At 46.1% G+C, this 16,204-nt stretch overlaps 1 protein-coding gene across 1 annotated transcript in view; it reads left to right on the top strand.

The window, feature by feature from the left end:
• The window catches only part of PAMR1 (peptidase domain containing associated with muscle regeneration 1), a 75,820-nt gene that overhangs the window by 40,465 nt on the left and 19,151 nt on the right, over positions 1 to 16,204 (top strand). Inside the window, exons 4-6 of the mRNA XM_040495443.1 lie at positions 1,595 to 1,709; positions 5,620 to 5,837; positions 8,324 to 8,431. Coding sequence (XP_040351377.1) covers positions 1,595 to 1,709; positions 5,620 to 5,837; positions 8,324 to 8,431 — 441 coding nt within the window. The remainder of the gene's footprint in view (positions 1 to 1,594; positions 1,710 to 5,619; positions 5,838 to 8,323; positions 8,432 to 16,204) is intronic.

Raw genomic sequence — 16,204 nt, forward strand, 5'->3', positions numbered from 1 at the left:
ATTATAATTTGAAAGCAACCGTAGACCATGAATAAAAAATGGGTGTGGCTCTGTTCCAATAAAACTTTATGTGCAAAAACAGGCAGTGAGCCACATTTGGCCCATGGATTGTAGTTTGACAACTCTGGTAGAAAATAGTGTTTACTTACATGACCCAGATAATTTTATTCCTATAAACCAATTCAAGACATTTTCCCCAAACTCTTTTGTGAAACTAGGGTGCATCTTGCACACCTGTGCTTATCTTAACACTAGAGAATATGACGTAATTTAATGAAGACTTAGTCCAGTGGTTTTCAAATCTTAGTGATTCCTGGGAGGTAACTCAAGGAACCAGGGCGATAGTGAGGGTGGAGGGCTTTTGACCCCCAGTTTCAAGCAGAAGAACCTCTTGGATCCATGTTTTTCTAATTGGTGGTTTTCATGAAAGTTTGTCTGGAAAAAAGGGGCTGGGGGCTAGGAAAAAAATAGAAAACCAGTAATGCAGCCCAGCTGGTGGAGAGCATGTCCCCCTTCTGGGGTCATGTGTTAAAGAGGCATTTATTACATAATTGCACGTAGAACAAAAATTGACACATAAATGTTCTAAGTGGATAGAAAGAGGTCAGGAAAGAGTTGCTTTGGGGTTATATTTGCAGAGTAGAGCATGTTCAGGGAACACAGACCAAGGGTCTTATGCAGATTTAGGCTTCAGACAAAGGCCCCTGTGTCTACTTTCAAAGCCTTTTAGGGTGGGGGATCCTGGGTGGCTCAGTTGGTTAAGCATAAGTCTTCAGCTCAGGTCTTGATCTCACAGTCGGTGGGTTCAAGTCCCAAGTTGGGCTCTATGCTGATGGTGCAAAGCCTGCTTAGGATTCTCTCTCTCCCTCTCTGTCTCTCTGTCTCTCTCTCCCTCCCTCCCTCCTCCTCTTGCCCTCTCTCTACCCCTGCCCCACTCATGCTGTCTCTCTCTCTCTCTAAATAGTTAAAAATAAAGCCTTTCAGGGTGGAGTCAGCAGGTTGGCATATGGAAGTCTTGGGGAGGCAGAATGATAGAGTGGCTTGGACTTTATATTCAGATACAGTTAGGTTTGAACCTCTGCTCTGTCACTTAGTGGCTCGACAAGCTATTTCTTTTTTTTTTTTAATTTCTTTATGTTTATTTTTGAGAGAGCAAGAAGAGCACACATGGGGAAGGGGCAGAGAGAGAGGGAGACACAGAATCTGAAACAGGCTCCAGGCTCTGAGCTGTCAGCACAGAGCCCGATTCGAGGCTCGAACCCACGAACCGTGAGATCATGACCTGAGCCAAAGTCAGGTGCTTAACTGATTGAGCCACCCAGGAGCTCCTCAACAAGCTATTTCTTTAACTCTCTTGTTATACATTTTCCCAGATGGAAAACTGGAATGATATTACTTCCCTTTTCAAGCTGTTGAGTAGATTAAGTGAATTAACCTATGCAAACTTCCTAGCACATTGCCAGGTGCTTGAGAAAGTAATTTCCTTCTCCATTCTGTTCTCAGGGGTGTGGGATGAGCACAAAGGCTCTTTGAGACCTTCTGCCATCTCTTTCCTGTTTATTCCAATTTCCATGCCCCAATCTTCTCTTCCCAGGATGTGGCCAGGTTCTGCGAGCCTCAAAGGGTCAGATTTTGTTGGAGAGCTACCCTCTAAATGCTCACTGTGAATGGACCATTCATGCCAAACCTGGGTTCATCATCCAGCTAAGGTAAGGGAAGGGGCTGGGATCAGAATTAGGGAGTTTGAGGTTATACGGAAACACAGTAAGAGGACTGAGTGCCCTGGATCCTAGTGACCAAAGGCTAACCATCAGAAAATTCAGAAAATGTACCTTATTCAGAAAATGTACAATGGAGCCTTTTGTTTGTTTGTTTGTTTGTTTGTTTTTAAACGTCTTGGCAACTCCATGGAATAAACCTGGTCAAAACTATGACCAATGAAATGTTTGTCATTCACTGCCCTAGAACAGGGGTTGCTTAGGTAATTTTGAACCAAGGATAACACCAACAAAACAGAATACTGATAGCAGTCTACCCATCCACAAATCTTTACCAAGTCTTCCTGTTCACCCAGTACTGGGCTGGGTTCTATGGGAGGAAAGTGAAAAAATTAAAAGGCACGGATCCAACCTTCAAGGAATTTATACTCATCAGCTCCTTTCGCTGATGTCCTCAGAAAACAACCACCACATCTGTAACAAATAAACCAATTTTTTTCACTTGCATGGAAGATAAGTCATCTCTTCTTATGAAGCTTTGGGGTCCTCACAAATATGCAATTTATGCCATAGTACAAAGTGTAGATCCAGTCTTGTTGTAACTGTAGATAAATAACACAAGAGAGAACTGTTCACTGCTGCATCCTAGTGCTGGGAACAGTACGCAGTACACATCATAGGTGCTTGATAGATACTTGTTGCATGAATGAACGTTGAAAGAACTTCTCCCTGCCTCCAGTGTATCTCCTTTTTCCTGGCAAACACCTCTCCTTTAACTCTCTAGGGAATCAGAGTGACCCACTCACCCCTAGGATTTCTAGGGATATTGTCCACTTAGCTCTTCCTTTTCTAACCGGGGGGGAGGTTGGCAGTAATGGAAATTTCTAATCTTCTAGGGCATGGGTTTTCAATAAGTATTTTCTGTATGGATCAGTGGAAGTTTCCACATTCCAGCTGGCTCCTCAAATGACTTTCTATCCTCTAGGAGGGACCGCATGGTACCCTGCCCGGGAAGGATCCAGCAAAACAGGTCCCCTTCTCAGTTCTCCTCATCAAGGCTGGCCCTCAGTGGCTGGTCTCCCCATTCCTGTAGGATCTGGGGTTGGGAGTGAGTCTCATCAATTGGACTTTTCTAGAGGAAGGTTAGCACAAGGAACATCTGAAGGCCCACACCCTTCTGCTTAAGGTGCTTCAGGTGGGGTCTGCCAGAGATGGTGAGGGGAGGTGTTAAATGCTGCATATTATTTCAGCACCTCAGGGACCAGGCCAGATGGTCCCCTTAAAGGGTCCCCTTAAAGGAGGAGCTTCTCCAAGATCCAGGATATAAAGGAAATCTGTCCCCAAGCAAAAACCCAAAATGGTGGAGGGATTGGAGAAGCACATCACCTGCCTGGGAACGCCCCTAGGGAGGCCTGCAAATAGGTAGATTTCTTTCCTTCTGGTCAAATCTGGACCTGCTGCCCAGTGATAATAATAATAATAGGAAACACTGATGCATATGTACAGTGTTCAGACCAAAAGCCAAGCGGTCATCCCTGATGCCCCTCTTTCTATCACCTACCACAGCCAGACCACCACAAAATCTATTTTATTACCTGTAAAATAATCTCAAATCCATCCGCATCTGACTCAAGTGCCGCTATTCCACGTTATGCCACCACAATCTCACCTCAGTTCTCTCATGGCTTCCTAACTGGCTCATGTTTCCACTCTTGTCAGCTCTGCTCCTTTCTCTCCTCAGTGACAAGAGTGACCCTTTAAAATCCTAAGTCCAGTTCTGTTGTCGAAACCGGTTTTTTCCTATGAGGCTTGGAATCAAATCTGGATTCAGGATGCTGGATCTGGATCCTGCTCTCCTCCTTAGTTCATTCCAGTCTCCTCTTTACACTCCATCACGCAGCATCCCTGACCTTCTTTCAGTTCCTCAAATGCACCAAACTCATTACTGCTTCAGGGCCTTTGCACTTGCAGAGCCCCCTGCCTGGGCCTCTCTTCCCCATGACCTTCACATGACTGGCTCTGTTTCATCATGTAAGTATCTGCCCAGATAGCAAGTTCAGAGAGGTCTTCCTTGACCACATTGCATACAAAGCTTACCCTCCCCAGTCACTCTTCATGCTCTTACCCAGTTTATTTTATTCACAGTGTTTAATACTCTAGGAGATTACCTTGTATTCTGGTTTCCTTGCTTATTATTTGTTCACCAAATCAGAACTACTCTCCATTAGGGCAGGCACTAGTTGGGTATATTTAGTTGGGTCACTGCTGTGCTTTCAGCACCTAGAACAGCGCCAGCCACAGAGCAGGCCTGCCACAGATAGATGTTAAGTACATGAATGAACGAGGGTATGAACATAAATACAACTTGGACTGTCTCATATTTTGGTCTCAGAAAAAGCTGTGGTCTCTTTTGGATGGTGGCCTTGTCCCTCCTCCTTCCCTTTTCAGACAGAGTTACTAAAGTCTGGAGAAAGAACTCATCTGTCAAGGCCCACTGTGACCTAGCAGTGGCATCTGGATGAGAAGTCAGGTCCTTAGATATTAGACCACGTTTCACAAAGCATGATTAATGGCCCTTACAGTCCTTTACAAAAAGTTTTGTGATAAAAACTTTGTAAAACAAACACTAGCCATACGTAGTTAGAGGGCTTCTTTTCCGTAAGATCCTTAGGTGCATTTAAAATATACTGATTCACTATGTTCTAGTGTTCTCTAATCCTGACTATTGAGCATTTCACCCCAAGTGGTAGAAATAGACCCTTGTCCCAGCTTTTCAGGTGGCAGTTGTGCACTCTTCTGTCTTTTCCTGCTTCTTCTCCAAAACTCGAAGGAGAAGATAAAGATGTATATTCTGTGAACTCAGTACCCAGGCATTCCCTTGGGAATATTTTGAAAAATGGCTTTTCCTCTCTTGCTCTGGGATGTGGCTGCCTCCTGTCTTGTCTGTTGGTAGTGGAAGCTTGCGTTCATCTTCTGCTTTTTTGATCTGATGTATTCCAGTATTTCCAAACCTGAGACCCTTTTAGGCAAACACACGTTTATCAGATCTCCCCCATTTCTGAAATTCAGATATAGTGCTACCTTTTCTACTCTTTGGGGTAAGAATTATTGCTACCCAGAGGATAATTACCTTCATATCCTTCCATTAAAATAGAAGAATGTGCAGAGATTTTGTTCTTTTATTGAGTTTTGCAAGGCAATGTATACTTTTTCCATTCTTCAGTTGTAAAATTATACTATAGTATCTATTCAACCATATCTTCATCAATATTTGCTTGGCATCTCTATATGCCAGGCACTGTGTTAGGCACAATCAAAACATTGATGGAATAAGACAGATGTTCTCTCCTACACTAAGAAATTTGCAGTCTAGTGGAGAAGATAGGGATTCATGCATGTGAATGCGCGCGCGCGCACACACACACACACACACACACACTCACAAAATCAAGAAGATAAATTTGAGGAGTTAAAATTAGTATCCTCACTATGAAGAGAACAGAGGATCTCCTTTAGAAAGAGTTGTCAGGGAAGCATCTTCGAGGAGAGAATATTTAAGGTGAGGCCTGAGGATAGGAAGGAACCAGCCAGGCAGAATGGGTGGAAAAGTACCCCTGTAAGAGAGGCCAGCTATGTGCAGAGATTCTCTGAATGGAATAGGTACTCCCTCTGTCTGGGCATGCACATACACATGGGGACAGCAGACGTATACATGCCCCTCTGTTAAAAGAAATTCATCTCATCTCACATTGTCCAGGACCCTTTTTCTATCAGATCAGGCCAGTGGTACCACCCTTCTGAGATCTGTTCATCATCTGGTCTGGAACTTGCTCAGGGGTCTCAGGAGTCTCAGGATGGTCAGGGTCCACCTGTTTTGTGCTGTCACTCTCTCCACCCACAGGTTCATCATGTTGAGTCTGGAGTTCGACTACATGTGCCAGTATGACTATGTTGAGGTCCGTGACGGGGACAGCAGCAATGGCCGGATCATCAAACGCTTCTGTGGCAATGAGCGGCCAGCTCCTATCCGGAGCACAGACTCTTCGCTCCACATCCTCTTCCATTCAGATGGCTCCAAGAATTTTGATGGCTTCCATGCTGTATTTGAGGAGATCACAGGTAAAGGCCGTGGAGACAAGTGTAGCATCTTGTGGCTGTGCCCCAGACGAACATCTCCTTTCTGTGCACGTCTCCTTCTCCCTGCTCAGCCTTATTAAAACCCAGTGGGCTGAGTTCTCAGAAGCAGCCTACACATCGAGAAGGAAGAAAGAAATGGTGAGGTATATTTCACAGATGTTCACCAGAAGCATAGCTAGGAATTATGGACGCCCTCGTATGCTGGAGCAGGGAGAGGGTAGGTAATTTGTCCAAGGTCACAAAGCGGTTGGCTCTATGGATCACACTGGGGGGAATCTCATGGTTAAGAGCATTAGCTTTGGAGCTCTGGCAGATTAAGCCGTGTGACCTGGGGTAAATTCTACTTCTCTGGGCCTCAGTTTCCTAATCAGCACATAAGGGAATATGCCTAGATCCTGCTCCATTAAGGAGGCTCTGGGAGATGGAGTGGACGAAGAATGTAGCCCAGTGTCTGGTACATAGGATGCACTCAATAGCTGCCCAACCCTAGGCCTGCCCTGAGCCTCCCTCTATTATCTGCAAGATAGGCATCAAAAGTGTTTAACTCAGTGGTGAGGGCCACTTACTTTGTGAGCAACTCTGAGCTTGACTTTAACTCCTGCCCTATTCATATCAGGAAGTAGGATTTGACCAAAATGAGCAAAACGCTCCATTCTAAGGAAACCCCCTCAGCTCTCACTGTTCTGAGATTGAATTGCATCAGGTTTTACAAACTAAGGCCAGGCTTAAAGTTCTGGGGTTTTTTAAGTACCCAATTAGGCATTGTTGTGGCATTTTGATCGCTGTGGCTTCCTACGGAAGGTATGATACGAAAGACTCAGGAAGAGTGATGGTGGCAGTGGGATCATCCTTCTGCAGCCTTGTCCTTTTGGTGAGACTGGGAGACCACCCCCCCCCGCCCACCTGCCCATCCCTTGGAATGTCTCCACGTGAGCTCTCAGCAGCTGCGGCTCCCCTGTGTGCCCACTGCCTTCACAGAGGATGTCCCCTGTAGAGCTGTGCGGGCCTGGGGGTTCTGGAAGTGTGCTTCTGTGGTGTGGTGTGGTCAGCCTCCGGCTGATCCACCCCCTTGGTAATACGTGGCTGGCCGAGGCTGGGCAGGGGGTGGAGGGGTCATACTTGAGATACTTGTGTGGGTACTCGTGACAGACAGCAGGGCTGGCTGTCGGGGAAGCCAGGTAGAAGCAGTGGCAGCTTGCCAGCTTGTGACCCTGTGACTAAGGGCAGGGCCAGGAGGGTCTTGGCGGGCCCCCCCCCCCCCCGAAGTGGACTCCTCAGCCCCCTCTGGAGAATTTGGGGAATGCTGGTCTGCGTCGTCAAGTGGAGAGTAGCACTTGTGGCTTCTCACACACCCTGTTTGCACGTGTGTACTTGAATTTTCTCCTCAGGCTAATGTCACCTCCTCCACACCTGTGCATCAAATCCCAGCCTTCAGGGTTTGTCTCCCATTCATCCTCCTCTGCTGAACCTTCTCTCTTGGTCCAACGGGTTGTGACTTTGCCCTATTTTGAACGTCTTACAACACTCTCTCCCCTTTCCCAACGCTAAGTGAATTACGCTTCAGGTGATAGTCGTGTATTTTTTGTCAAAAAGCCCTGATTTGGTAAACACGTGTCCTGTTCATCTTTCTGTCTCTCCAGTTGCCTCACACAGAGCAAGCACTCAGTTTGGGCTTGTGGAACTGGACCCAGCGATCTATTTCCATGTCAGGGTAAATGAATGGAGGGTTAGTGGTTAGGACACAGACCTCTGTTTCCCAAAGTATTCTCTGCAGAAGAATAGTTCCCTGTAAAATGTAGGTTCTGAGGCCAGATAAGCTTGGGAAAGGCCAGACATGATGTGCCTTCTTAGATATCTGCAGTGCACATTAGGACATGGAACATTCTGAGAAGTTCTGCAGTAAAGAAATCTGGTTCGTTGCCATTTAATACCAGTAGCACTTGCCCACCATATTTGAGCTTAGAACCCTTTCTTAGTTGAACGTATCAACATCTCAAGAGACTAATGTTTACAGAATGTATGTTAGGAAATTCTCAAGTACGCTTTTGACAGTGTCATGGAGATCTTCCAGTTCCTTCCCCTAGTACCCAGGACCCTGAGCTTTCTTAAAAAAAAAAAAAAAAAAAAAGGATCTAAAGCTGCCTGAGGACGCCTGTCTCCCCCTGGAGTCTTTATGGGAGGGGTAAAGGCATGCTTCCACTTTAATCCTGTGGTGTGCCTGTTTATGTTGGCTTTGGGCTTTTCAGACCATAGAAGCATACTTCTGGGGCCTTTGAAAATATCAAATAACATCAGATAAGCACCGATTTTAGGCATTCTCAAGTGACGGTAATGTGGATCCAGTAAAAGAAGTAAAAATATTGCAAGAAGACTGCAAAAGGCAAGTGAAAGACCCTGGTCGAGGCTCCAGGCTTGAGGAAATTGACTCACCGCAGTGACGCTGAGGGAAATTGCCTTTTCTCTTACAGCATGTTCCTCTTCTCCCTGTTTCCATGATGGCACTTGCCTCCTTGACAAAACCGGATCTTACAAATGTGCCTGCCTGGCAGGCTACACCGGGCAGCACTGTGAAAATCGTGAGTATGCTTCTGGAGTGAGGGTTGAGGAGTCACATGGGGCTGGCATGAAGAAGGCTCTGGGAGCTTATGAAGTATGTTGTTTCTTGGTGTTTAGGACGGTGTGTCCAGGGTGGCACATAATGTGGACATTCCCGTCGAGTGGTTCTCGGGGCTGGGCTGCCTCTGAGTCAGGATATTTGGAACCACTTAGGTCTTCCCGTTGACATTTCCACATCTCCCCCGCTGCATATAGTTCTCAAAAAGATATGCCTTCAAGGGCTTGAATAATATTCAGAGCTCAAAAACACGGAAGAAGTGCCAACAGGAGAAAGCCACCATCATAAAATCTCCTGTGGCTCTCAGTCTGAACTCCCTGTCCTTTGCAAGATCTGAATTTTGGAGTTGTGCCCCAGGGAAGCATTTATAGATTCCAGTATGTTGTTGCATGGTCTGAAGCCATCAGCAGAGAGGAACTCAACATCATGGCCAGCAATCATTTATCAAGGGTCACTGGTCACCAAGCCTTGTGTATGACATGTGTCGCAACCAAAGTTTGAGACCTGAAACAGGTGTCATGGACTGCAACTATCAGCATAGAATGAGATGCGCACAAGAATAAGAAGAATCAAAATTTGGGGAGGGGGGCAGGGGGAGGAAGCAAAGGAGGGCAGATAATGGCATAGGCAGGGGTTCCCCCCGGCAGATCCTGTGTGGTGAGTATGAGTCAGGAGATGTATTAGGATGTGCTCCCAGAGAAGCTGGCAAGGGAGCGGGGAAGCTGGACTGGGAAGGGAGGGAAGCCAAGCAAAGGTGTGATTTTAGGCAAAATCTAGCCTCAGTGGAATCTGGAATGTAATTTATACCTCTGCACGTATCCTGGCTTTATAGCAAGGAGCTGGGCTTCCGTATCCCCCTTGCAATCAGCCATTGACCCAGGGCTGCCCTGGATGAGCGGGAGAACATGACTGACATTCTGTGTATGTGGGGATGAGTGGTTCCAGTAGCCCTTGAATAGTCAAGGAGATCTCAGGTGCAGGCCAATGGAAGCAAAACCATATAGACTAGCATGCACGGGTACTTTGGGGTTGTCCTATAAGGTGCCTGGTCTGATGGCATTCTATAAAGTTCAGACATTTTCCAGTCAATTTGATCAGTCGTCCTTATCAACAAGGCAGACGGAAGCCGTGGCGTCAATAGCGTACCCTTGAGTGTGTCATTGCATGGTGCTGAAACCATCCCTTGATTTGGCTTGGCACGGCTGACCTGAGCATGGTTATGCTGGGGGCTTAGAAAAAGATGTTCTGCTTCATGGCTCCTGCCTCGTTGGAACCTGCTGTGTTGTGTGCAGGGCAGGGAAGAGAAATGCGCTTTCTCTTTGTTTTGAAATTGCGTGTAGAGAGTGAATCTGGAATCTTGACAGTGGCAGATCCTGAGCTTTAAAGGGTTCTATTCAGAGCGAGAAACAAGAAAAGGGGGGAAGGCTTAATTTCTTGATGAACTAATTACACAATACTAGAGCTTTGAAAAACAAGGTAAAATTGGAGAGAAGTGAAGTATTATCGAAGAAGCCAAAATGCATTAAGAAGCTGGGTCAAATCAGGGCACAGTGAGGATTTGGGGGCGGGGGGAGGGAAGGGTAGAAATTGATCAAAAGTTGTGACTAAAATATTTATGAGTTGCTTATGAGTCAAACATTGACTTTTCAGCCTTTCCATTTTGTCCAGAACACAAAGCAAAACAAAACAAATACATACAATGAGAAAGAATGGAAACTATGTCATTACACACTGATTCATATCTTGAGTCACAAACTGGCTCAAATCACATCTGATCTCAAAACACCAGCATAGATGCACAAGAGAATTCTTCCTAGCTACTTTTTAAAATGTCCTTAAAAAACCATAGTTCCCTTCGTACCTTGTAGTTGTAACTGGGTGAAGGTACTGGGTATTGGTGGTGGGTATCTGATACATCATTTGCTGGCATTCATGTGGGGGACCAAATGTTTTATTATTTTTTTTAAATAAGATTTAGGTTTGTTTTTCCTTCTAGGAAATTCAGCAGGAGTCCCCACTAACTCAATGAGGGGAACGTCACAAAAATTAGCTGTGACAGTTTACCTTGTAATTTCTGAACAAACCATAGCAGATTTCTAGAATAGCCTATTAGTTAGAAAAACCAAGAAGGAAAAAAAAAAAAAAAGATTTACATTATTGTTTTCCTCCTGAGTATACCACTGAACTGGAATAATCTCCCTGGAGGAAATTCCTTCAAAATGAACAAGAAACTCAAGCATTCTGGGATTCTTTGTACATTTTGAAATGCCTAAATTGGAGTAGACATTTGTTTTACAAAAGAGCTTTAAAAGCACCGAGTCAAATATTAATGAGAATTCCATCTTTTATTTATGTAGTACCAAATCTGATGAAGGGCAACCACATCATAGATGCTGCTTTAATGGTCTGCCCTCCTGAAGGCTTTGTGAAAAGGTGGATGCCCCTTTTAACAGATGAAGGATTTGAAGCAGAGAGCGCGAGGCACTGAAATTCAAAACGAGACGCTAGAATGCCACATTTCCCATGTTGGTCACGGTCTCCCAGACATGGTTCTCGCCATGTGGCTCAGTGGAACTGTGGGTGAACAATTGATAAGCTGTGGTCATGGCCTCATGGTCCATTATGTATTCCTCTCAAAGGACTTACCTTCCCAGGTAAGCTCTGCCTGTCACTCTTTTCTAAAGAGCATCCTGACTCCCTGTCTCTCGATAGAAGCTATTCTCATTCTTTTCTTTGTGTATAGTTAAGAATGTGAGTGGGACTGGAATAGAAATAGATTTTATACTGACTTACAGAAGAAATATGTGCCTATAAAAATAATCAAATAGTCCAGAGGTGTTTAAAATAAAGAGAACATGACTTTCCCTAACCGACCCTAGTAGACTGTTACTACGGTCCTTCTGGACTTTTTGCTATAATGTACAAACCTAAGTTGTTGAGAAACCAGTATTTTAAACCAGTGATTCTCAGTTGGGGATGAGTTTGCCCCCAACTTCCACCCTCAGGGGCGTTTGGCAACCTCTAGAAACATTGTTGGTTGTCATCATGGGTGGGGGTGGGACGTGGGGGGATGTCACGGGCTTCTAGTGGGTGGAGGCCAAGGATGCCACTAAATATCCTACAACGCATGGACCCAGACCACAGAGTTATCTGGCCCAAATGTCAGTCATGCCAAGGTTAAGAAGGCCTGTTTCAAACAAAAGTTTGTTTTCAGTGTGCTGTTTTCAGTGCCTGTATCATGGATATTTTTTTCCAGGCCACTCCATGTTGGTCTACCTCATTAAAAAAAAGGGGGGGGGTGATTTTCTGTGTATTCCATCATAGGGATATATATATATATAATTGTATTCATCTAATCCCTTAAGATGGACTTGATGCCGTATTTAATGTATTATTATAAAGAGAGCTTCAGTGAATATCCTAACATCTACCTGGTTGGTTCATATGGAGAGGCATTTTTGTAAGATAAATTCCTAGATTGTCGAGCTGTTAGTTCAAAGGGCACACATATTTAAACTTGGGAGAGCTGTTGCTGAAACTGTCACTAAGAGGTTTCACCAGTTTACGAGATGAGCTGTTATAAACACCAGTCCTCAGATTAAGAATTAGAACTCGCATTTGAGAGACAAGGGTCTGCTCTTGTCAAGTTGAAAATGGATTTCTTCTCCAAGGGAGATAAGTGGGTCTGAGGGAAGATCTCATGGCCGGACTTCCTGGGGCTGTGAAGACAGAGGAGGAAGCAAGCACCCGCGCAGGTGGGCGCCTTCAGTTGTGGAGAGGCTGTGAGAGCCCCCAGTGCAGTTGGACCATAGGTGCTGCCCCCTCGCCCCCAGGTGTCTCCTCAGACTGTTTCCCAAGGAGGAGCGACTTTCCCCTGCTCTCGGGTGACCTCCTCTGAGAGCAAAAAACGGGAGTGGCCCGCTCCTCAGCATTGGGGCCAAGCTAGCCTCCTGCCAACACCCTCAGTGACCCCAACCTCCCTGGGCCACCGCGTAAGAAACTGCCCCCCCACCTCTTTTCCCTCTGAAGTTTCCTGTTTCTTTGTATGGGGCACAAGGACAAACTAAGTTCTTGAGTAAATGGTGGGAATCTTGTTCTGTAAAAGTGGAGAGCGAGGGCTTCATTGCCCCGTTCCAGTTTCCATGTTGCCTTTGTTCCTCTGGCCCAGTTGCCGATGCCCGGGCTCTCCCCTGCATCCTAATGAAGGACGATGAAATGGGCTAAATCTTGGGGCACAATGCTCACACTGCGGGCTCTGACGCGCTTTGAACAAAACAAACCGGCTTCCACCAATTAAAGAAAACGGGGGAATCTGGATTCGTTTGGGGTTTGGAGCATCAGAAGGTTTCCCGCTAGCCTGTCCCAAGGACTGGGAAGAAAGAGCCCCAGATGAGAGGCACACTTTATACTTTAGCTTCAAAGGGGCAACCGCATTTCTCATCAGAATAAGTGATTGGGAACTTGGGGGTTTTCATGGAAACGGTAATGCTGATGCAGTGAGAATGTGCCGAGGCCAACAGTGGGTCATGATCACCTCTCCGATCAGAGACGTAAGATGCGGAGCTTTGGTGGGATTCGTGCAGATTGTCCCAAGATCACTCAGGGGCGACACTGTTAAAATGGAATAGTTGCCTGGAGTTTTCACCGTTCCAAGGGCCTGTCTTGTCCTTAATTTATGGAAGACAGGTGCACCTTTGTCTGTAGTCTGGAGATGGTACATCCCGGGGTGGAGAGCTTGGGCTCTGTGGCCAGAAAGACCTTGGTTTGACTCTTAGCCTGCAATTTGCCAGCCAGAGGACCTTGAGCAGGTCATTTAACTCCAGCCTCATTCTCCCTGTTTACAAAGTTCAGAAAAATAATGCCAAATATTTCTCAGAGCGTTTGTGAGGATGCAATGAAGCAATCCATGTAAGGTGCTGAGTTGAGTAATAGGAGCCATTATGTTTTTTAAATTTTTTTTAATTGGAGTGTAGCTGATGCATGATGTTATATTAGTTTCAGGTGTATGACATAGTGATTCAGTTTCTTTATGTGTCACGCTATGCTCACCACAACTGTGGCCACCATCTGCCACCCTACGCTGCTATTACGGTATCATTGACTGTCTTCCCTATGCTGAGCCTTTGTCCCTGTGGCTTATTTATTCCATAACCGGAAGCCTGTATCTCCCACTCCCCTTCGCCCATTTTGCCCATCCCCTACTTCCTTCCTTCTAGCAACCACAAGCTCGTTCTCTGTAGTTATAGGTCTGTTTCTACTTTCCATTTGTTTATTCGTTTGTTATGGCCATTTAAAAGTTTGGCAGAAAGCAGGGGACTCTCCAGATAAGGGGTAAGGGGAACAGCACCAGTTTCTACAAACTAGATGATTATGACACACCTTTCTCGGGGCTCCAGGGCTTAGGAACATTCTCCCTTCGACTTTCTAAGTTTCCTCTGTGAACTGCTGTTTGTAAATCATTGCCAGATACTAAGAACTGCTCCCTCTGCGTTTGCATACAGGCAAGAAGGATCTGGTTTTATCAGGGCAAGTAGACACTTCCAGTGTCGTTGTCATGGAGGAATCCTAGATCCCAGGAGAAGACACCCACACTGGGCATGAGGGATAAGGAGCCTTTGTAACCAGGGCAGCTCAGAGTGGGGGCTTTGAGAAATGATGGATGGAGTAATGCCCTGGGAGGAACTGGATTTGGAAACTCCAGGGCAGTTGCCCAAGCATCAGTGTTATCTGGTCAACCTCCCTTTTTCTTATGCGGATTTTCAGAAGTCACTCACTTCACATGTGGCGGGCCCTATGTCAGTCCCCTGGTGGTCATATAGGAGACTGCTGCCCCAGGGCATCCCTTAAATGTTTCATTATATGTTTCGAGCAGTCTGGCTTGAGATGGTGTCAGACGCAGAAGGATAATTTCATGAAGAGTCCTGGGGAAATCCATAGTTGTTACCCACAAGCACTTGATGGCCCAGAGCCTTCAGAGATTTCAGGGGCCCCAAGAAGACCATCAGCTAGTGGACTGCTAACTCCTCATACACTTCCTTACACCTGTGCCTCCCGTCCACTTCTGTCCCTAACATGGAGATGAATCTCTGACATCCTTCTTGGTGTGTTTAGAGGGATGCCATCCCGTTTAGATTAAGATCTGAAAAGCAAAAGCTATAACTGAACACAATAGAAACTGCCTTTATGTAGTTATCAAGGTATTTGTTTGTTTAATAATTCAGGAGAAAGTTTCCTTTTCGTTTGGATCATTCCTTGTTGGGCGAACCTGAGTCTACATAGACGACATGACGCTTTAGCATCAACTCTGATGAGCTCTGCGGGCCTCCAGCCTCTTAGCCAGAGTGTTGCCATATCCCATTCGGGGTAAGATGCTTTGTGGTCGGCATACAGGGGATATATTTTGCGAGTCAGCAATCCCTCTCCTTATGGACAGCATTCTAGCAAGTAACAAGAGGACAAGTGAGGCCACATGGTCAACTTTCCAGTCTGACTGTCTCTAAGAGCTTGGGACGGAGCACCCATCAGTGTGGAGAGGGCCAGACCCGCCACTGGTTTACCAAGAATTTGCTTCCATTCGCCTGCCCCTGACGGGGCCCTCTTGGCTTTTGCTTCGGCAGATGAGGTCACTGACGCAGGACTTATCGCGGGAGGCCGATTTGATTTTGGGTCTGAAGAGGTGAAGAGGCAATCCATTAGAGCGGGGACGGGCTGTGTGCCACTGAGGGAAGGCACTGGAGGAGGCAAAGAGTAGAAGAGCATGAGAGCAAAGCAGAATGAGCTTCTGGTGGGAACAAATATCCCTGCCTTCCTGGACCCTGAGACTGACCCCAGCCCCCTGACAGAGGCTAGAGGGGGGCCCCACTTTTCTCTACAGGCTCCTGCCTTGTGGGATATCAGCACTTGTCCCTCACCCTGCTTCGGAAGATGAAAGCTTCCTCTCTGCAAAATATAAGACCTTGTCACTGGCCTCCAAATACGAAAAACGACAACAGTAGTTGCTCTTATTTGTGTCCTCGGCACAGGCCAGACTCTGTGCTTTATGTGACATTGTCTCATTCCATTGTCTCAACATCTCCACGGGGTGGGCACTATTATCCATGCCACTTTATATATTCATGTAGCCGAACATTTTTGAGCGTCTGTTACGCTCTAGGCACTCAGGAGCTTGGACAGGGCTATACCGTATGTGTTTTCCCTTCTATTTGGCAGAACTAATCTTAGCCTTTCTCAAGTGCAGAGGAGAACATCCCACGCCACACAGTTCCCAGTCACAGCTTCCTCTAGTAAGGCTTTTGGTGATGGTGATGGTGGCGATGAGAATTACTAAGTGGGCAGAGTCTCTTAGGACTCTTCTGCAAGGTCATTCTCTTCATCCCCAAGGCTAAACAGAACCGAATTGCCTAGTCTGGGCCATTTTCATGGTGAGTGTTTCTTATATGTTGAAAAGTTGGCAATCAATACTGCTGGGAGACATTTTCCCTGGGGGTTTAGCATTAGGACCCACCTTCTACCACAAACCCAGCAGCTGACTCAGAAGCCTGAGATTTGGGGAGGCCCCTAGAAGACTATCACCAAGCAGGTCCACTAGGTAGAGGGCAGCTAAGTTTCTACCAGTGACGTAGGTTACTCAATTACTCTACCAAATGAGTGTGTGTCAGGTTGATTTTGAACAAAAGTAAAATGACTAGTACTTTCTGAACATCTTTCAAAGCCGACCTGTCTCTTAGACACAGGC

This window comes from Herpailurus yagouaroundi, unplaced genomic scaffold (genome assembly GCF_014898765.1).
Source record: "Herpailurus yagouaroundi ecotype Mexico unplaced genomic scaffold, PumYag 187, whole genome shotgun sequence".
Classification (NCBI taxonomy): Eukaryota; Metazoa; Chordata; class Mammalia; order Carnivora; family Felidae; genus Herpailurus; species Herpailurus yagouaroundi.